Source organism: Empidonax traillii, unplaced genomic scaffold (assembly GCF_003031625.1).
Source record: "Empidonax traillii isolate 1590-97213 ecotype Southwest subspecies unplaced genomic scaffold, ASM303162v1 scaffold1370:size120874, whole genome shotgun sequence".
NCBI classification, from domain to species: domain Eukaryota; kingdom Metazoa; phylum Chordata; class Aves; order Passeriformes; family Tyrannidae; genus Empidonax; species Empidonax traillii.
The window spans coordinates 8,658-30,583 of NW_020956563.1; the positions used below are offsets into that span (position 1 = coordinate 8,658).

The 21,926-nt window shown below is 57.4% G+C and overlaps 1 protein-coding gene across 1 annotated transcript in view; it reads right to left on the reverse strand.

The window, feature by feature from the left end:
- The window catches only part of TP73 (tumor protein p73), a 24,258-nt gene extending 2,356 nt beyond the window's left edge, over positions 1-21,902 (reverse strand). Inside the window, exons 1-13 of the mRNA XM_027906885.1 lie at positions 21,799-21,902; positions 20,359-20,454; positions 19,550-19,673; positions 14,751-14,996; positions 4,584-4,770; positions 4,353-4,468; positions 3,762-3,871; positions 3,223-3,365; positions 2,902-2,990; positions 2,500-2,624; positions 2,200-2,354; positions 1,963-2,095; positions 1,097-1,190 (exon numbers count right to left, since the gene is read on the reverse strand). Coding sequence (XP_027762686.1) covers positions 1,097-1,190; positions 1,963-2,095; positions 2,200-2,354; positions 2,500-2,624; positions 2,902-2,990; positions 3,223-3,365; positions 3,762-3,871; positions 4,353-4,468; positions 4,584-4,770; positions 14,751-14,996; positions 19,550-19,673; positions 20,359-20,454; positions 21,799-21,809 — 1,629 coding nt within the window. The 5' untranslated portion in view covers positions 21,810-21,902. The remainder of the gene's footprint in view (positions 1-1,096; positions 1,191-1,962; positions 2,096-2,199; positions 2,355-2,499; positions 2,625-2,901; positions 2,991-3,222; positions 3,366-3,761; positions 3,872-4,352; positions 4,469-4,583; positions 4,771-14,750; positions 14,997-19,549; positions 19,674-20,358; positions 20,455-21,798) is intronic.
- Positions 21,903-21,926: the final 24 nt, after the last annotated feature.

Sequence of the window (21,926 nt, forward strand, 5' to 3'; positions counted from 1 at the left end):
ACCACAGGCCGTGCTCACACAGCCAGGGGAGGTGGCTGACCTCAGCCTGGGGCCCTGGGCACAGCGGGACCTGCCAGGGATCCACGGTGATGCCAACACAGAGACTGGGGGGAGCGTTAACTGCAGCAGACAGTGAGGATGCAATTAGTAGCTACAAACACCGACTCGACACACAGCTCAGAGCCCCGACACGAGTTTCGGCCATTCCGAACATTTCCTTGGACAGCTGACAGACGGTCACGGAGTTAGTTGAGCAAACGGTCCAAACCCAGGCTCAGGTTACGCAACTGGCCCCAGCTACCAGTGACAAATCATCACCTCTCCCACGGGTCGGTGTAGCTGCCAGGTGGAGATGCTGCTACACCTGCCTGGGGCGAAATGGGGTTGGGCAGGAGCTCTGTCTCAGCCAAAACGCCAACTCTGGGATGTGCAGGGCTTGCCATGGCTCAAAGGGTTTAGGGTTATTATTTGTTTTCCTCCTTCTCATTCCCGGGACGGGCTGGGGAAGCCCCAGCTCTGGTGCCACCCAGGCACTGGCACCGCTGTGTGGCAGCAGCAGAGGCTGAATGTTCTGGGGCACACACAGGTACTTCCAGCATCCCCTCCTGCCAGCTTTTGCCTGATCTTGGCTATTTCATTCCTGGCTTCCCTTGCTATAAATGCCCCGGGCTCAACTCCCTTATTTCAGCCTCTTTTGTCTTAAAGATTAACAGGGGAAGAGGTGAAATCAGATTAAACCTTCCTGAGCTGCAATGGGGTGTCCCTGCTGGCTCTGTGGGATTTGGGGTGTTCCACTGAGCACCTCAGCTGTGTTTTCTGTGTTAGGTGGAAAATCTCCCTGTGCTCTGGCCTGGGGGATCTTTAATCTCTGTTGTTTCTGACAGTCTGGAGGAACCAGCTGAGACTTGTGGTTTTTATCGAGGCCTAAAATAGTGTAAGGCTGCAGGAGTGGGAGGCAGCAATCCTGGGAGCACACATTTTCTGTGAGGGGTTGGGGCCCAGAATTCGCTTTCCCTTAAAACAGTTTTGGTTTTGCTTTTCAGACCAATAGCTGCTGGAAACAAGTGGTAAAAACAGATCTTCCCAAAGCATTTACCTCTATGGATAGGTTCTGCAGGTGGTAAATATTCTGTAACCCTTGTGAGGTGAAATAGTCGATGCAGTTTGGACACCCCAATCCTGTTAAAAAACTGCAGAAAAAGTTTGGAAAATAAAGTGGCATTAACTTCTCACGAACAACAGCTGGGCTGGAAACCATCACCGTGGGACAGACCGTGTCAGGCCACGGAGGAGGTGGGGGGACACGGAGAGCTCCACGAGTGGGACCTCCACTGCCACTAAGGTCAGAGTGGAGTGTGGGATTATGTTCATTCCTAAAGCTACATATGTTTTTCTCCTGATTTCAGAGGTTTTGACTCAGGAACTTACTCAGAATAATGTGAGGGAGCTGAAGCTACTGGGGAGGGGTGTCAGGACATGCCCTGGGCTGAGCAGCACAGCCAGGCTCTGCCCCGTGTGGATGCTGGTGCAGAAACATCTGTGGTCTTTTTAAAGACCAAAACATTAAAAAGCTACAGAGCTGGTAGTGCATTCCTGATGGAAATAGCCCACGTGGACCCGTTTCCAGGTGCTGCTGGAAGGAAGGGGAAGGGGGCAGCTCACAAAGCTACTTGCCATGGGACATGTAGGACAAGACCCTCGTTTGGATGCATTTCATTTCTGACTAATGAGGGAAGGATTCCCAGGGGGGTGTATGAGGGCAGTGGGGGTTTCTGACTGGTCGGTAGCTGGGCTTTGGTTGCTGAGCTGAGAGGAACAGTCTGTGTGATTTGGAGCAGTGATTCCTCAGTTGGGGCCGGTGGCCAGTTGACCAGTTGCCAGACAGATGGGAAGGTTAGAGCGAGGGACACAGCAAGGAATGGCAGAGGACAAGACAGGCAGGGCCCCGGGAGCCTTCCCTACCTGACGAGGCTGGGGTCGGGGTTGTAGGGCGGCGGGGGGGTGCAGTGTGACCCGGACACCATGGACTGGGACGAGTGGCCCCCGTTCATTTCCCCATTGGGCTGCATGGGATGGCTGTTCAGCATTCCAGGCCCTGGGCAGGGACAACAGACGGACCTGTTAGACACCCCCTGCCGTGACACCCCCCTGCCTGGGCAGGGAGAGCCCCTGGCTCGGGCTGGTGAGGGGAGCACCCACCCATGGGGCCCAGGCTGGGCGCGGTGCCGGGGCCGTGCTGGGCTGGCTGTCCCACCAGCTGGTTCACAGAGGGCAGCTTGTTGATTCCTCCGCTGTGGACTTTGTTCATGGGTGAGAGGACGGGCCCGTAGGAGGAAGGTGTCTGCAGCTGGCTCCTGTGCAGGGAGAGCACGTGCTGGTCAGCCTGGCAGGGGGGGCTGGAGCTGCCCTGCCGCAGCCTGCAGCTCCCCTGGAGCCCATCAGACTTCCCTGCCCCTCCTGGGGGGCTGTGGGTGTCTCAGGGGCTGCAGCAGGACTTACTGCCTCTGCAGGAGCTGCTGCTGCTGCTGCCGGTAGGAATCGACCAGCTGCTGCGGGACCAGCTCCACCAGCTCCAGGCTCTCCTTTATCTTCATCAGGATCTCAAAGTTCTCCCGGCCCCGAACCTGGAGGAGGGAAGAAGCCCAGGATTTTGCTGTATCCCTGTCCCACCTGGCCAATTCCTCGTGGTCCCTTTTTTCCACCCAGAAACGCACAGTGCACTGTGGCCAGAAACTATTCAGGATCCAGCAGTCCCTTGAAAACGTGCATCCAGGGATGCTTTTGCTCCTATTTCCCGAGTCTCTGCCCAGCTCTGCTGCCCTGTGGGAGCCTGTGCATCCCTGACCTGCCTGACCCTGTCCCAGGCCGAGCTGTCACCCTGTGCAGCTCACCCACACTTACAGGCACGTAGTACATCTCCTCCTCCCCGTGCCGCCGTTTCTTAATGCTGGTCCCCAGCGCTGGGATGCTCTGGGGGCTCTGCTTGAACGCTGGAAAGGAGAGGGGAAGAGCATTGGCAGGGTCCTGGGAGGCAGGACGTGTTGGGGAGCACCAGGCTCGAGCCATGCAGGATGCTAAAGTCATTGCTTTGGAGTGTCCCTTTGTTATTGTCTGACTTATAAAACTAAATTTAGTGGAGAGGGGTCAAAGCATCGTGCCTGGGTGCGGATTGGAGGCTGAACTTGAGGAGTGCAGGGATTTGGGGTGCCCTGAGGGACTCACTGCGCTTGTTGGCGTTGCCGTTCTTGGCCGCGCTCTCGTTCAGGGCTTGCTGCTCTCGGAAATGATCCTCGTCCGCCTTCCGGTCCCTGCCAGGACAGGCACAGATCCGGCCCTCGAAGGATCTCCTCCCCAGGACCTGCCCACTGGGAGAGCACAGCAATCACTGACCCTGTTTCCCCGTGGGAAGTTAGCTGTGGCTCAGTCCAGCTCAGGAACCAGAGCAGCAGCGTTCTCCCTTCCCTCAGTGGGAAGGGATCCTCAGGGACAAATGGAGGGGACAGCAGGCTCTTGGGGAAGAGGAGCTCCTGGGGCAGAGGAAAGCTCCAGCTGCAGGGGAGAAGCCAACTCTGGGCTGGGTCTCTGGTCCCTCCACGCCAGCCTTTTCTGAGCTGGCAGAGGAGAACATTCCCATGCCATGGGCTGGGGCTGTCACATCCCCTTCCCTGGGGCTGTTCCCTGCAGGAGAGGGTTCCATCCCAAGGGCCCCCAGCCCTCCTGCAGCAGGAGGGACACCCATCCCTGCTCCCACAGCCACTCACTCTCTCGTCTCCAGGGTGATGATGATGAGGATGGGCCTCCTGTTCATCCCTCCCACGCAGCTGCTGTTGCACATGAAGTTGTACAGGATGGTGGTGAACTCGGTCCCCACCTGCCCGGGAGGGGAGAGCAGGTGCTGAGCGGGGAGTGATGGGGGAGGCAGGCAGGGACACTGGGGAGTGAAGAACTGGAGGGGGGGAAGCAGGCTTGTCTCCCCCAGGGAGTGAAGAAGAGGGGCACAGGGTACAGGGCTGGCACCTTGGCAGGGCAGCACCAGGGAAGGGTGGTGTGGGGATGGTCCCAGCTGGAAGAGGGGACTGTGGGGACCTGCCTGGCAGGAATAGAGGGGATCTCCCTTTGCACCCCTCATCCCTGGACCAGGCTGCTCTGGGATGCTTCACAGGACTGGGAGATGCAGATACTGAACACAGTTGCCACTGGTGGAGGGGAGAGCGGGGCTGGCCTTAGGTATGCCAGGGCAAGGGGGACAGCAGGGACAAGCAGCCCTGTCCCCTGTGGGTTCACCCACAGTGCTGGCACAAGCCTGTCCCGAGGCAGAGGCTGGTCCTGCCCCCTCCCCAGCAGCCGGGTACCTGCGGGGGCTCGTAGGGCACCATCACGCTCTGCCGGCCCGTCACCGGGTCATCCACGTACTGGGACAGGTTGTTGCCTTCCACCCGGATGAGGTGGCTGGCGGGGGCTGACTGGCCTGCAAGGCAAACCTCTGGTTAGAGACGTGGCTGCCCAGGATGCCCACCCTGTGCACAGCAGGGCTGTGGCACAGGGGGGTGTGAGGTCCCGGAGCAGGGCAGGGTGGGACCCACCGTCGTTGAAGTCGCGGCCGAGCTCGTGGTTGGGGCAGCGCTTCACCACCTCGGTGACGTGCTCTGCCTTCTTGTAGACCGGCATGGCCCGAATAATGGTGCCTGGGGGAGGCGGGGTGGACACCTTGATCTGGATGGGGCACGTCTTGGCGATCTGACAGTAGAGCTTCTTCAGCAGGGGGGAGTACTGGGAAAGAGGAGACACCCGCCAGGTGAACGTCACTGAGGGGACAGCGGGTGCTCCCCTGCCTGCCCTTGGCTTCTTCCACTGTGGTGCCAACACAGGGCTCCCTGCCCTTCCCTCTCCCCTGGAAATACTGAGATCTGACCCGTTTCACCCACGCTATGTGCTGTCCACTTTCCACATAAAGCAGATTCAGCCACCTCCTGGGAAGGAGGTTCCCAGCTGGCCAAGTGCTCTGACAGAGCAGGGCCACCTGTTGTGCTGTGACACATCACAGTGAGAGGGAATCTCACTGAGAATCAGCAACACCCTCGTTCATGCATCATTCAGCCCATTTTGAAACATTTCCCTGAGTCAGTTCTCGCACAAGGCTTGTGGCTGAGTGGAGAGCAGGGAGGACCAAGGGCTGGGAGCACCACAGCCCGAGGAAATCATGCTTAATGTCATTAAAAGTGTCGTGGCTAATTATGCAGGACCTGGGAGTTCAGTTCTGGCTCAGTGGCAAACTCCTCTCTCTCACGAGGACCTTGAACCGGGCCAGCTCCTGGGGCTGCAGCTTGAGCCACTCCAGAGCAGGGCTGGGGAAGGAGAACGTGTCCTTCACCTTCCAGGAACTCCCCGTGCTGCCAGGTGTGGGGATGTGCAGCTCCCTTCCCTCTCCACCGTGCCATGCTGTTTTCCACCTCGCAAGGAATGTGTTTGCTGTACACGAGCCCACCCCTGCGCCCGTCCCTGCATGGCAGGGCATGTTCCTGCTCCAGGTATTTTATCTCATCCCCACAACACAGTGCCTGCTGCCAAAAAAATACCACCGTGCAGAGCATTTGTGGGGATGTTAAAGCTTGTCCTGAGCCATCCAAATACAGGTGTGCCGAGGGGAGCGAGGCTGCAGCTCTGCTCTGCTCTCCTGGTGCTGGGGGATTCCTGAGCTGGGGCTGCCCAAAACGGGGGGCTCAGCAGCTGCTCAGATGGGTCTGGGAGCAGACTCAGGGGCTGATATGAGTGGCTCAGTCCCTGCTTTTCCTGGCCATGAGCACGGTTCGGTGCAGCTGTGGATCAGGCAGGAAGGATCTGTGTCTCCCTGCCCTGGCTGCAGCACTGGAGCCTCCTCTGTCTGAGTGAGGTGCTCCCACCACCTCAGGGACTGAGACAGGGCAAAGGAGATAAACCATTTCCAGGTTTGTCTCATTTAGGTGGTCTCCAGGAGAGTTCTGGGAAGACAGAAAAGGCACAGGCTCTGCTCCGCTCAGAATGCAGTGACTTGCTGCTGCCTGGCTGGAAATGAAGCTCCCACAGGGCTGCAGCCCATGGAACCTGCTTGCCCACCACAATGGGGTTTAATGCCCTCTGTTTGAGGAACCACCGTGGCAAAACAAGGGTTATTTGGAGGGGGCTCTTCCTTGCCAGGTGTTAAAATACTGACAACTCCTGTCAAAGGATCCTTTCATGTAGACATTCCCGGGCAGCCCTCAACACGCCTGGGAACTATAACTGCTCTGGAAGAGCAGAGGTGCATTATGGCAAGTTCTTTGGTAACAAATTCTCTCATTATACCATGTTATGACATGGATAAATCTCTGTTAAATAGCAGAGCGATTCCCCGCGGGGGGAAGGCGGCAGGCATGTCTCCACTGATAACCTCCTCGTGTCCCAACAGCTCTGGGATCGCCTTCAAAGATCCCTCCACTCCAACAAACTGTTCTTTTAAGGAACTCTGGGCTGATAATCCTGGGCAAGAAAAGTCCAGGCTGTGCCCTGGGCGGCCTCGCTCCCGACTCCTCACAGTGTGGAGCCTTCCTGTGCCTCCTCTCCTGCCACTCCCAGCCCCACACACCCAGCCTGTGGCCACCAGGAGAACGAGCATTGCCTGTTTGGGATCCCAGGAGGCTCTACATCCCCAGCTGTGCTTCCAGTCAGGAACAGCCCTTGGCAATGCACCCTCTCCATAGGGGACAGCCAAATCTGCCCTGAGCAGGCACGTTCAGTATCTGTACTTGCTAATTATCTGCCCCATGCCCATCTCTGTGCCAGGCTGTGCTGCATCACCTGAGGGCCTGGTACCTCCCAGCAGAGCCACAAGGAGCACAGGCACTGCAGTCCTCAACTGCAGGATGAGACAGCGGCAGAGCAGGAGCCAGGGATCAAAACACCGGGGTTTAATCACAGGCCAATGCAGCCTCCTCGCTGCTTTGGCTCTTGGTTTGTCACAGCCACATTTCTGCCTCTTGTGCTGGCAGAACCTCAGGCTGTTCACTCACATCCTCCCCGTCCCACAGTGCTTGGACAAACCGACCTCTCGAGATGCCCACACTGGGTCACAAAGCTCAGGTCGCTCACTCTGCTGCCAACTCACTGCTGGGCACAGGAACAACATCTTGGGACACCTGGACACCTTCCCAGCACATGCAGACCTCAGGACCAGGATTCCTTTCACACCCATAGAGGAGCCTGGGTATGTTCTGCCCTGGGCACCTCCTGCCTGTATTTTCAGTCCCTGCTCTGCCCTGGGGGCTGCCGGTGTCTGACTCCACACTTGTGTTAGTACTAAAGTCATCTCTGTTCCTGGAAACCATCAGAGTGTCTGTTGTTGTGTGTTTGAGGAGCTCAACAGGTTTCTGTGGCTTGTGGCTGCTGGGCTGCTCTAACCAGCACAGAGCAGCAGCAGTGCTGACAGGCTCCCTGACGCCTCTGGAAACACAGAACCTGTATTCCCCTGGGATTTCCTGCAGCTCCCAGTGTCACCCTTGGCTGCTGGGCTGACACCATAATGCCAGCTCCATCTCCATCCATTCCCTGCTACTCCCACTCATCCTGCAGAAGACTAGGAATACCTGGAAAAGCCAAGTTATTTAAACCCTAGCAGTATATCAGCACTGAACTCTTTCCCTAAGGCCTTGGTAACACAAAGAGTCTTTGGATGTGTTTGAGATGTGGCTGATTCTTTGGTGAGATGAGACCTCGGTGCACCAGTGCCAGATGTAACAGGGCATGAATCCAGCTGAGGGACAGAGCCCCCGGTGCCACTGGCTGCTGTGAGGCTTTACCATGGTTTTTTCTTGGTGCCACTGCCCCGAGGTGTGCTCTGCACACCACAAGATCCCGATGAGCGAATGCCCCACATTGTGGATGCAGCGCTGACGTGGAGTCCCAGCATCTGCTGCTGCCCACCCTGACCAAGGACCAGGACCTGCTCCAGAGGCCACTGCACCGCTCAGCCCTGGGGCTGCCTCCCCACGCAGGAAGAGGTGGTTTTCCCCACGGGTGATGACAGCCTTGCACAAAAAATAACCTGAATGCTCTGCCTGGAAAGACCTCCCGGCGAAGTCCATCTCGGCCAGCCCTGCGTGGGCAGCAGAACCGCTAGGAGGATGTGTCCCAACAGATTCGGAGCTGATAAAATCTTATTTATCTTCAACTGTTGACACCGAAGCGTCCAGACTTGCCTGTTCGGGAGGCAGCCAAGGCCTCCTTTCCCTCTTGAAGGAAATGATTTGCTCAACAATTACTTTTTTCCACAAATCCTCCCCCCCTCCTCCCTACCAGCCTCCTCCTCTCCTGCATTCCACTCTCCTCATTAGCTCTGCTCAGGACGTGTCCGGGGCTGCAGTCAATGGATCCCAATAAAGCCACTGGCCTGGCAAGGGAGAGAGAAGAAAAGTGCTGCCTCCGGCTGCTAATTTCCTTGTGCTCCCCAGCAAGCAGCTGCAGAGCTGCATCCTGGGACAGGTTCGGGCAGATCGCAGCCCAGAGGTGATAATAACGTGTCTGTCATCTTCCCCAGACATGTAGCATCTTGCAAACCGCAAATACCGTTAACCGGCTCGGACGAATCTGTTACGACAGATCCTGGAAGACGTGCCGGCTGCAGAGCTAATTCTTTTTTCTGTCTAATTTTTTTTAATAACCATTTTTTAATCACTGGCCTGTAAACTCCTCACTGGGCTGGAAATTCCTCCCCAAAGCTGCTTTGTTGCTTGCTCGTTTGCTGTGAGCCGGGTTTGAATGTGTCCAGCGCATCAATGAGGCTCGAGAGGAGAGGAGAGGGGAGTGCCCAGCGGGGCCCGAGGTACCTGTCCAGCACACAGGGGTGCTGAGAAGTGTGGGCACTGCCCTTGGCATGGATGTAAGGGGTGCCCTGGTACCTGTGTCCCTGTGTCTCCAGTTCCTGCATCGCAGCAGGGATGGGCCAGGGTGATGGCTGTAAGGGATGCTCCAACACCCACCTCTCTGTGCCTGTGGTCCCCACCCCACTGCAGTGATGCACTGGGGTGACACCAAGTCACCACCAGCTGTGCTCAAGGCACTCAGCAGAGCCCCCTGCTCCCCCCAGCCATCATCAGCTGCTGGGGACCCCTGTCACCCTCAGGTCCCCCAGACCACTGAGGTCCTGGGGCTGCCCCCCAGCAGAGCAGCACAGGGAGGCTGCACGTGCTCCAGCCTGCATCCTTCTACCTTAATTAGCATATCATGACTGCTAATTAAAATCCTTTGGTTCCCCCCCAAAGGACCCCTCTCCTTGCCTTCCCCAGTGTGCATATCCTTAAAATAACTACGGGGGTCGTGGCTGCTCTCAGTCAGTGCTGAGCCAGCGCTGGCACTCCAGGGTATTTAATCTCTTCTCGTAGGTTTGAGTCCCTCTGTGCATTGGATACTCAGATCCCCTGACCAAGGGGAGCCCAGAGCTCCCTCTCGCCAAAAAGGAAGCCACAAATCCAGCAGGGAGGTTGTTTCACGTGCAGCCTCAGGTCTGGATGCAGGGACAGACTGGGAGGGGAGTGAAGAGGAGGCTGAGCTGGGCTTGGGAATTGTTGCTGGGAACAAAATGTTAAAACCAGAGCAGCAAGACCTGGGCTCAGGGAAACCACTGGCCCTGGAGGATCCCGCTGGGGCTGTGCCATGCAGGGAGGGAGCTGTTCCTCCTGCTCTCCCAGCTTGAGTGGCTACGGGCACAGAGAGGGTTTGCCGAGGGCGCACCAGCATCTTCCCCCTCTCCCTTATGCCCCGGAGGTCACAGGCTCCCAGCTCTCTCCAACCTCTCCTGCTGGAGAGCTTTGCCTTCCCGGTGGAGCAGCACTGCCAGTAAGTCATTCCCTTGACCTGTGCATACCAGACACGTTCGAGATAGTGGAGCTGATAGCGGGATCGTGTTGGAACATCGCACACCGAATTCCTTTGCCTTTTTTCTTAATTCCATTGTGTCTGCAGCTCCTGGAGCCTCATCCACACCCTGCAAAAGCTGGTGGAAAGCCTCCAGTGGGCTGGCTTCGATGGGCTCTGGGCAGGCTGGTGCTGAGGCTGCTTCTCTACTTCAAGCATGCCAAAATATCCACGCTCACCTGCCCATCTGCTTGGACAAAACCAGAGATGTTTGTGGCTCAGAGGCAGTGTCCTAAGCTGTGCATGGCCCCTGATCATCTCCAGGCCATGGCTGTTGGACAGGAACTTCTGTGGGATTGTGGAAGTGCCAGAGAGGATTTGAAGAGTGGGTTTGTTGTCTATAGATGCTCCTGAAGAGTTTTCCCTTGTCTTTACAACCATCTCTACCCCAAAGAGCTTCAGGCAGCAAGCATCAAGGGAGAACCTGCCTCCTGCCACACCAATTATTCCCATCCTCCTCGTTCAGTTTAGGATCAGGCAAAGCATTTCAGCTCCCCAGTGCCCACACTCCAGCTGCAAGATCTAACGAGTAACTGGAACCAGTTCCACGTGTCCATCTCCCACTGGCTGAGCACTGGGATCAGTTTGCTGTGGGTGACTGGTGCCCAGCTGTCCGTGGGAGCAGGAGGAGCTCCCCTCAGCTATGAACACCTCCAGCCTTTCCCTCACCTGCTGTGTGCTCTCTGAAGCAGCAGCAAGTCCCTGGATGTGGTTTGGACCTCCCTGTGCCTGTGCCTGTGTCAGAGACGCCCCTGCCTGCACAGCCTGGGGGTTTGTCCATCGCCCCCCGGCTCCGGGGGCTCCGTGTGGGCCTGGGCAGCTGCCCCACACCGTGGGCTCGAGCCCCCACATCCCTCCGCAGCCCAGCCACGGGAGGCCAAAGACCCCATTAACACTTGTGCAGCTCTGGCACACGTGACAGCGTCCGGCGGGGAGGGAGCCCTGCTCTGCCACCAACCCGACTTGAGAAAAATCCTAATTAGCCATCAGTTACCAGCTGGCCGGTGCGGTGAGGGGCTGCGGCGAGGAAAGCGCCGCGATCGGCTGCGGCTGCAGCGTGTCCGGGCAGCTGCGGGCTCCCGGAGCCCCGATGGCTCCCAGCAGGCAGGCAGGATGCCGGCGTGCCCCGTCTTGCCGCGCCGCAGCTCCCGGTCCTCCTCCCAGCCCCGCCGGAGCAGCCTACCAGAGGGGGGCTTCCAACCTACAGGGAAAACCTTATTTTCAGCATCTGGCCCTTGCTCTCTGCGATAAGAAGGCCATTAAAAATGAAAAGGGAGGCGGCAGCAGCCTGGAGGGCTCCCCACAGCACGGAGCAGAGCTGCTGGTTCGGTCCAGAGCTGGTGGTGATATGTGGTGCTCAGAGCCCAGGCCGGGGGTTGGGATGTCCAGTGTCACCCACCACTGCCCAGTGTCCCCCTGCAAGGCCAGAGCTCGGTAATGTGAGCCCCAAACCCCTGTCCCAAGGCTCTGCCCCTTCTCCATTCACACCTTTCCTAAAATTAGAAAATCAGCATTTAGGGGCAAGGGAGAGCAGCTGATGATGCTCTGGGCCCTTTCCCCACACTGCTGCCCCCAGACCCCTTCCTTCCTCCTCCTCCTCCTGTATTGAGCCAAGGGTGTCTGCTAAAGCTCAGCTTATCTCTCAAGAGATATGCAGAGTCCTCATTTGAATCCTTCAGGAGTTGGAGAATCCACCGCATTCCTTGGTAAATTGTTCCTATGTTTAATTATCCTCACTGCTAAAAAAATTCCACCTTGTTTGTAGTCTGAATTTGCCTGGCTTCAGCTTCCAAGTGCTGGATCTTATTACGTCTTTTTCTGCTAGATTAAGGAGCTGGCTGCTATGAGGAATCATCTCCTGGGCACACCGTGATGGAGCCACCTTTGCTCTTCTCAGACGACACCGCATCTTCCAGAGGGATTGAACCAGGATGCCACTGAGCTACACATTTCCATCAACCAAAGCTCACGATTGTCTCAAAAATGACCCCAAATCATTTGACAAGGTGACTTGCATGAACTACTTGCTTTGGCATTGCCTGTACACCAACCAGCTGTCCATTCCTTCATGGCTGGATCCTCCCTGATCTGACCCCAGATTGCAAGAGACCTTCAGCAGAGCCTTCTTCCAGCATAGGGACTCCCTGCTGCTCTGCAGCGTTGGCTCCACCAAGCTTGTGGTCAAAGCTTGGTGTAAATTGATCAACCACCCTGCCATAAATCACTTGGTGCAGTGAATCCCAGTGCTTGCAAAAGCCACAAGGCTTTCCCAGGTAGGGATGAAACAGGCCGGGTTGTTTCCTCTGACGTGCTGGCCCAACCCACGCGTATCCTGCAGTGCTCCAGGATGGTGGGCACTGCTGCCCTTTGTGTGACAGTGCTGTCAGACATCCCTGCCTGTCCCCAGCCCTCCTGACCACTACATGAGTGTGCTCAGCTCCTGTGGAGGGTCACACATCTGCGTTTGACTGACTGGCAACAGAGAACATGTTTATTTTGCTGAGCTCCTTTCCCCATTTTACCAGGACAGCCTCGGGTGTGGTGGTGGCACCACAGAGCTCAGGGCAAGTGGGAGGAAGGCAACGGCCTCATCTTCCAGCAATAAATGTGTCTGTGACAGCCCCAGCCAGGAGGACATGCAGTGGCACCAGCTGTCACTGCAGCAGGACCGTTCCTCACATGGCACCTCAGAGAGGCAGACCCTCTGCATCCACATCAGCAGTCCTGCAGGAAGCACTGCTTCAAATGAAACATCCCCTGTGCTCTCAGGGTGCCAGCCCACTGCTGTTCTCTGCAAGGCTCGGCTCCAGCACAGTGAACTGTGGGCTGCTGGGCTCTGACCTGGCAGCATCCTGCTGGGATGATGGCTGGGGAGATGCAGCCACCCCAGTGTCGTGGTCCAGAGGGCCACACACCTCTGACTGCCTGCCCTGACTTTCCACAAAGGCTTGGGAAAAGCAGCCATCCTGTCCTGATGAACCAAGCTCCCAGTGGGACACAGTAACTGCAGGGGCACAGACAACATGGGTGATGCTGAGACAGCCCGAGCTCACTTTAGCTACAACTGCAGAAAGATCCCAGGGGAAAGGGATGTCTTTCAGGCAGGGAGCCCTGCCCACGCTGTGTCTGTTCCACCCCAAAGCCATCCTCCAGCACTCCTAGCTGGGGACAATGGCTACAATCAGACACTCTCTGGCCCCCGTCCCTGCACACTGGGACAAGACACCCTGCAGTGTCTCGTTTGGGTTTCCATTCAGATGTTTTAGTGGTACGGGAATGCCTCCCTTCCCTGGGCAGGTCCTGTGCAGCTTTCCCTGTAACTGATGGGAATTATCCCCCAGTAGGGATAGGATCGGTCTGGAGTCACATCATCCTGCCCCAAGGACCTCAAGTTTATTCAGTATGCAATGCATCCCTGAGCAACATCCCGCAAGGAAAGACAGTGGAAGCATTAACCACTCCTGCGAGGGCAGGTCGTGTTTAACCACAGTGCTGTCCTAAGCCGCTGATCTGCGGGACTCAGCTGTGCAGCTCCAGCCACCGGCCGCAGGGAAGCTGCTGGACTGCTCCAGCCAGGAATTCGGCTGCGTTCAAACGCCCGATTGCTGCCGACTGCTGCTTTCCCACTCCGCCCACCGCTGGATTTCACGGGACGCAGTCCCAGCGCTGCGGCCGCTGCCGGAGCCCGTCCCCTGCTGCACCCTCACCAGGACACACTGGGAGCATCCCACCGTGCAGCAGCACCCCTGGCTGCTGCCCGGGTCTCCCTGCACGACAGCATCCAAGGATGCTTTCTGCCTCCCGTGGGAAGGACTGTCTTGGCAATTAAACACGTCACCTCCCGAAAACAAAGGTGATCATCACACCTGGGGCTGACATCGCTCCCGGGCTGCTCTGCCCGTTCCATGGCAATGTCAAACCGCAGCCCCGGAGGAAACCCTCTCTGTTCCCATGGGATGTCAGTCACCCCACCGCAGCCTTTCTGCTCAATCGGTGTTTCCCGAGGAGAAAACCCGCCCGGCTCCAGCGCGCTGGTGAGCGGCGCTCCGGGCGCTCCGGAGGCACCCGCTGCAGGAACGCCTCCGGCACTGCCCTTAACAACAGGGACAGCGCTGCGCTGAGCCGGGGACGCCAACTTAGGACCTTTCTCCGCAAAAAGCACAGCAGCCCCTGAACGCTTTCCCCTGCCGCCGGGTCCCTGCTCCGCACAGCTCTCCTGTGCCGTGGACCAAACCTGCATCCCCGCTCCCGAGGAGACCAGCGGACCGCACGATGTGATCCTGATTAAAAACCCACTGTGGTTAAAATCCTACTCTGCCGTTTAGCCGTGACTTTTAGAGATTAAATTACTCTTCTGGTACGAGGTGGAAAGGGATTGTCAATGACAAGCAGGAATTTACGGCAAAGCTGGGAACGGCGCTGGGAGATGAGAGCAAAGGTCCCTCTTACCCATGGCCTCTCCTCTGACAGCGCTGGCTAGCAAAGGTGTTGGGAAGCACCGGGGGAACAAGGCAGGTACTTCCCCAGGACATTTCTTTTGGGGACATTTACCTGCAGTCTAGGGAACTGCAGTGAGAGAAGTGACATTGTAGCCACTGCGTTTCACAGCCCTTTGGGAGAACCCCCCTGAAAAGCAAGCACGGACGTTTCCTGCGAGTTTTGCTCCCCAGGACCACCCGTGCAGGTGACGTCCCCACGGGTGGTGGCCGTGTCCCACAGCTGCCCTGCCAAGCGTCCCCACCACCAAGGTGCTGGCTGCTGGTGGCGAGGATGCTGTGGGTGGTGGTGAGCATCTCCCCGGAGAAGGCACAAGACATGCAACTTACTGTCCAGGTGGCTGACTTGGCGGTGCTGGACTGCTGGAAGGTCACCTCGAAGTGGTGCGGGCCGGGGTAGTCGGTGTTGGAGGGGATGACGGGAGCCGGGGACATGGCGTCGAAGGTAGAGCTGGGCTGCGAGTAGGGAGAATGCGTTGGGACATTGGAGGTGTGCTCGGAGCTGTAGGGGCTGGTGGAGGCTGCTCTGCTGCCGATGCTCTGATCCATGCTGTTGTTCAGCAAATTGAACTGGGACTGGAGGAAGGGAAAAGGGGAGGAGGGAAAAAAGAAAACACCAGCCAGTTTAGAGACAGGGAAACCTCAGCCACCCTTCTCCAGGGCTGGGGTGTCCTGTTACAGCCTCCTTAAAGGGCCAGCATGCGGGAGGGGAGCCAAAGGAGCTGGTCTGGGTGGCTTGGGTTTTCCAACAGGTCACCACTTGTGTGAGGGATAAACTCCAGTACTTAAATCATCCCCCTCGATCTGCTCCATCATCACCGGAGCCAGCGGGGTGCCCCAGTCCCAGATTTCCAGCACACCTGCCTAGGGAAAGCCTCTGTTCTGACAGCGGGGAGAGGGCAGGGATGTTCTGGGGCTCACTCAGGTGTGGGAGATGTCCCGCTGTGGGCGGGCAGTGACAGTCCTGTCCTGCATGCAGGGCTCTGCTCCACGGTGGCCCTTCCAGAGTGTCACAGCTCAGTGAAGCTGCCCTGGCAAGGTGAGCAGCAGTCCCTGGTGATGGCATTGCTCCATTGTGACAGCAGTCCTGGGTGGCTGACCTGTTTTCTGACCTGTCCCCCTTGCATTCACTGGTCAAGGACAGAACCCACACACCACTCCTGGGAGTGCTTCTCTGAGCCAGCCAGCCCTGAGCAGTGGTGTGTAGCTTGTTTCCCAGTGGGATGTTTGCTCTCAGTGCCTGATGCAGCTCTAATTTGGGGAAAACCTCAAACCTCCGAAGCGCGTGGCTGCGATGCAGCGCTCTGCAGGAAGGGCACAGGGCAAACAGACCCACTTAGGCATGTCCTGGCTCTCATTCCAGACCCGCTGGACCAAATCCTCACTTTTTACAATTTTTATCTTATTCCTCTTCTGACCAATTACTGTCAGATACTTCCAGTAAGAGCTGGCAGCTGCTCTACCCACAGCACAGCCTAAGTACAGTGACATTCCCGAGAACCGCGTGGCCAAAGTGGCCCTAATGTTTCATCACAAAATCAGACCCCAATCAAACTGTTTCTCAAAGCAAGTAGGATGGCTTTTTTTGCCCAGAAACCTGGAATTCCCAAGTTGCTCAGGGCTTGCTCTCACCCTGGCAGCCCCAGAGGTGGGTGCTGTGGTGGCCGCCAGGGCTGTGCCGGTGACCCCACGCAGCGGACGGTGCATCGCTGTGTGTTGTCCTGGCATGGACAGGGTCGCCCTCGACTGCCCCCATGCCCCAGCAGGACTGTCCCTGTTCCCAGCACCTGCCAGGGCAGCTCTGGGAAGCCAAGAGCTCTGGAAGCAGCCGTGGGCACAGCCAGCAGGCTCAGCCTTCCCCAAAGGGCTGCAAGGCTCACAGCTCAGGAATCAGGAGACGTGTTTTAACTTGGGATCCCAACCTCACCCAACCGTCTACAATGTGGAATGGTTTAAAGGCAATCATCCTTCTCCAGGGAAGTTCTCCTGTTGCCTGCATCTCTCACAAGGTCGTTGGAGCCTGTGACTAACTGGAGGAATGCTGAACAAGATCTGGCTTGCTTTTACACATCCAGCCATTTTCTCCCTAAAATATGTGCCTAAACCCCTCTATTCCTCCTTGCCGCTCTATAAATAGCCCAGCCGAAGACAAGCCAAGCTTTCCATAATCCCAGGCTTCACCTGGAGAAAAACTTTGGCATGTGGAAAGCCCTTGCCTTCCAGCTGGGAATTGCTGGGCAGCAGCCATGGGGACCGTGGGCAGGGCAGCACTGGCACGGTGGCACAGGCAAAGCTCGGGCATCAACCAGGAGAGCAGCAGCAAGGAAGAAGGGATTGCTGCTGGACAGGGCTCATCTACAGCCCAGACAATCCAGGAGTATCAAGGCTGAGCTGTTTTTCTCTCGTGCTTAGAGCCAGGACTGTGCATGGCTGAAGCCTGCAGCCAGAAATGGGCAGGTGAGTGGGGACCTCCCCCTGAGCAGAGCATCCTGACCTCGGCACGGGAGAGAGCTTCCCCAGGGAGAAATGGTGAGATGTGAGACCCAGGCTACCATCTGTGCCAGCCGGGCAAGACACAGCTTCCCAAGCACCAGGACTTTGGAATCCACTGGCAGAGAGACCCAAAGTCCGGTGCAGGGGGGGAAAATGACCAACTTGTTGTTCAGAATTGACAAAATCATGGAAACATTCCCTTAAAAGACAAATCAAAGGCAGGAGTGTTTGTGTGTGTGTGTGTGTGTGTGTGTGTGTGTAAATATGTTCATACACACACATGTTTGTACACACACACACACAACTGCAGCAACAGCCTCCCAAGGAACAGCCCCACTGATCCCGGGACACACGGCTTGGTAGCAACACACAGAAGGTAAAAACGAGGAATGAAGTAATTTCCTTTGCTCTCCTACTGCCTCTGTGCCTGTGCCGGACTGTTCTGAATGTCAGAGACAGAACAGACCCCCAAGGAAACACCCAAGGAAACACCCAAGGACAGGGCTGAAAGCGTATCACCTGCAGCACAGGTACCACTTCACCTGCTCTGCCCTCCCAGGGACATCCACCAGGGAAGGGGAGCCTGCCTGGGGCCATGGCATGTGCCGTGGGCTCAGCTGAAGAGATCCCCAGTGGACAACAAACCAGTGCTGGTGGTTCCAGCAGCGCAGGCATTCCTTGGATGGATGCTCCAGCTCACACCCTCCTGACTGTGCACACAGACGAGCAGCCTGCACTCCTTTCACCAAGGTTTAAATCACACCCTGGGCTCTGCCAGCACCGGATCAGGCAAAGCCAGAGGAACAGTGACCGAGCCACCGAGGCTGCAGCACCTGCCCTGACACAGCTTGGGGCTCAGGAGCGGGGCTGGAGCAGCCCCAGCTCGTCCTCCCAGCCGTGGGCTGGGGACAGGCTCCCACTGGGACAGCCCCTGGAGCATCCTGGGCCGCAGCACGAAGGCTGGGCAGGCAGAGCTGGAGCGGGTGCCCCAGCAGTGGGGCATCATTCCTATAAAAGCAGCAAGGCAAAGCCCGTCCGTAGCGAGCAGCACCTACCGTGGTGTAATGCTGCATCGGGTCGCTGATGTACAGCATCTTAGCTGTCTTGGGGTTCACGGAGCGCGGGGAACCGTCCTGCCACGGGAGTCATGGGGTCGGGGTGGCGATGGAGGAGGCCGGGGTGGGATGGCGGGTGGCAGGGGGGAGTGTGGGAGCAGGGCCGGGGTGGGCAGCGCCAGGGATGCTGCGCTGGCCACCCGAGTGCCGCCGTCTGTTGGCTCTCTTGCTTTTTTCATCTCCCTTAGTTCTGTCAACTCGCTGCATCCAACAACAAAACGGGGCCCACCCCTTCTGTCCCTCATGACTATTCATTAAAGCACAGGGCAGGCCCCAGCTTGCCCAGTGATGGACTGGGCGATACCAACCATTCCCACTGCAAGGAGAGTGGGGGTCCAGCTCCACCATCAAACCCACCCCCATCCCACTCCTGAAAGCTGCTTCTAGACACACGGGGCTGGAAACCTCCTTGGCTGGCACCTGTCACCAGCACAGCGAGGTGGCCATGCTTGCACTGACCCGATGATGCAGTGACTCTGTGAGAGCTCCATGTCTCAGTGATAGGGAGTTATCCCTGCCTGGATAGATACATATGGATAGGTGTGGATGGATGGATGGATGGATGGATGGATGGATGGATGGATGGATGGATGGATGGATGGATATCTAGGGGGATTGACAGGGATAGATAGGGATAGATAGATGGGTAGCCAGGGCATTGGGGTGACCTGCTCCAAGTCACTGAGCATTGGCACTGGTGCTGAGCCCCACGAGCAGCAGGAATCAGCATGGACTGAGTAGTCCCTCCACCACTGCTCCCCTCTCTTGCCTCTGTCTCAGTGCAGTGGCATCCTGTTACCTGTGCATTTACTGTCATGCACCCCGGGCTGCACCAACCCTGCAGGGCTTGGCTTTGGGCACAGCAGGGGCGCGGGGAAAGGCGAGGGCTCGCCCGCCCAGCGAGGGGCACAGCCCCAGTTATCAGCCCTGCTCCTGCCTGCTGTGGCAGAGGCTGGGGAAGGGAGGGAAAGCGAGCGGAAAGCGAGGGAAAAGGGGCTGGGGGAGGGGAGGCAAGCTGTCGGGGAGGGAAAGGGCGGCTTTCTGCCGGGAAACGGCGGCTTTCTGCAGGGGGATGCTGCCAACAGCCGGAGCTGCTGCAGGGATGCTGCTGGGAGGTCAACCTGCCTGAGGCACCAAACACGCACAAGTGACCTGCATGTCTCACACAGCCTCGATGCTTTTCCAAGACTCTGCCTTGGACAGAGCCAAGGGCTTGTAGGGTGGGCTTTTACTACACACCATTTGTAGCAGAGCAAATGACACCTGTTCCTGTCATGGGACTCGAGCTCTGCTGCCCTTACAGCACTGAGCCCCCTCTGCTGTGTGCAGAGATATCGTCTAACAGGGAGCAGCCACGGTTTTACTGACCCCCGTGCCACAGGTGATCAGACCCTGCACTGGTGCCAGCAGTGCCACACCTGCAGTGGTTGTGCTCCCCCCTGCCTCCCCCAGAGCCCCCAACCCACCCCTGTGGGGAAATCGAGTCTGTATCTGGCGCAGGCGACACCTTGGCACACTCACCATCACCGAGTCGCTCATGCCTCTCATCTGGAAGACGTCCATCGTGACCTCTGTCTGGTTGGAGACCTCATTGCTGCCGGTGTGGGTGGCTGGAGGGAGGTCGAAGTAGGTGCTGTCTGGCTCCCTGAGGAGAAGTGAGGGCACAGTCATCTTCCCAGCCCTCCAACACGCCATGGCATCGCCACCACCACCCAGCAACTCACAATCCCCTTGAACCTTGCCACCTCCCCAACTCCTCTCTCCATCCTCTGCTTTGTTTCCCATGTGGCAGAGCAGGCTTTGCTCGGGCAAACTGTTGCCTGGCAGGTAAAGCAAGCAGAGGCTTGGGAAGCTGTGCATCCACCCAGCTGCTGTGGCATATCTGTCACCTTGGGATGTCTTTACATGAGAAGATACCAAGGCAGAAAGGATGGAATGAAGCACAGTCCTTCTCCCCTGCTTTATTTAGAGCATGAGGCTCAAAGGACAGAAGACTTGCAAACATCTTGGTGGGGCTGGAAGATGTTTAATTGTAGAATTAAGGGACCCAGTTTAAGGGGACCTCTGCTCTGGCCCTGACACCATCTCCATGCAGCCCAGGAGCACTGCAGCAGAAAAAAGGAGCCCTCCAAGGGGCAGTGCCACGTGTGTTTGTGTGCTGGTTTCAACAGACAGCTTGGCAAATGAAATGGGCTGAGCAGGGAGGCTGGAACCTGGGAGCAAAACTCTCAGTGTGACAAAGGTATATGTGGAGAGCAGAGGATGCAAAAGGAACTTGTCTGCTCCTGCTTCCAAACACCCCTCACGGGAAATGATCCCCCCCCACTTACAGAGTGCTCCAGAGGTGTGCGAACGTGCTGCCTTCGTCGGCTGGAGGTGACTGGGACATCTTGGCAGTGGGGGAGTCCGACAGAGGATAAACCACTCTAGGGGCAGAGAGAAGCAGCAGGGTTAGCACTGCCAGCGAGCTGTGCCGTGCTGTTCAGCGCCGTGCCGTGCCGTGCCGTGCCATCTCGTGCCAGCAAAGCACCCGGCCAAGGGCAGGAGTCCCCCAGCCCCAGCTCACTCCAGCAGGGCCTGGAGGGGCACAGTGGGGCCATGGTGGGGCACAGTGCCCCACGCCCCAGCAGTGCAGGCTGGGATGGTGTGCAGGGTGTGACCCGAGCTCAGACAGAAGGTGCATCCGGGGAGCTGCGGGAAAGCCCGTCCCTCAGCCAAAGGCTCTGAGCGCTGGGCACAGTCATAACCAGAGTCCTCCTTGGTCTGCAGCATTCCCCTCACCCCTGGACAATGTTTCTTGGTCTCTCTCAGGTGTGGGAGGAAGCCCAGGCACTCCTTGGCTCTCCCTGTGCTCCCAGAGCCTCTCTGGCCCAGCAGCCGGAGCGGGAAATCTCCCCGAGCCATCTTGAGCCCCACGCGGCCTCCCTGGGTGGGCAGTGTTGCCACAGACCATCCTCCTCCTCCCTCACCCACTCCCTGGGAGCAGCAGCACTACTCCCCTGCCCTGGCTGACATGGAGGTACCTCAGGCACATCTAGCTGCTCCTTTTGCCCACGCTGTTTTTGCATCTCGTTTCAACTCCATCATCTCATAGCGAAAACCCGAAACTTCCTGCTTTTGGGGTGCGAGCTGCCGAGTCGAGGGCAGCCCCTCTCGGGCTGAGGGATGCTCAGGATCTCCCAGGCCCCTCTGACTCAGCTGTGGACTGTGTGCCAGCAGGGAGGGGAGGTAAAACAAAAGCAGGCTAGCTTTCCCCATTAGCAGATCCTGCGAGCTGCTTTCTACGAGACACAGCATCCACAGCTGCCATCCCCTGAGACCTGTAGCTCTGGAAATGGAAAAAAAACCCTGCTTCTCATCCTAAACTGATACAAGAGGAGTACTTCTGTAATTATATAGCACTTCTGCCTAGTAAGAATTATTGTATATATAGTTCTTTAGTTTTTATACTGCTGGTAATAAATCCTAACATTAATCTCCCCACGTCAGATCTCTTTTGTCTGCATAAAAACCTTCTCTCAAGTTATAGCAGTTTTGTGGAGGGTAAGAGAAAAAAAATTGACCCAAAGCAAACCCAAGACAGTTTCCCACGGCACAGGAGGACCCATGTGCCACAGGCCCCATGCCAGGGTAGCTGACAGGGAGAGTCTGGTGTCCTCCCGTCCCTCCTCGCCCAACGTGTGACACACAGAAAAACGAAAGTACCTACACGACAGCTTTGAGAGAAGAAAAAGCCTAGAACAGATGCAGCTGACTGTTGGTGGTCTTACCCTGCTTCCATGCTGCTTTCCCTGGCCTGGGGCAGCTTCAGGAAGAAGCCAGGCCTTTCCCTCCAGCACAGAAAGCACCTCTGCACCGCCCCGGCTGTGTGGTCATCACGGGTGACACCAGCTCGAAC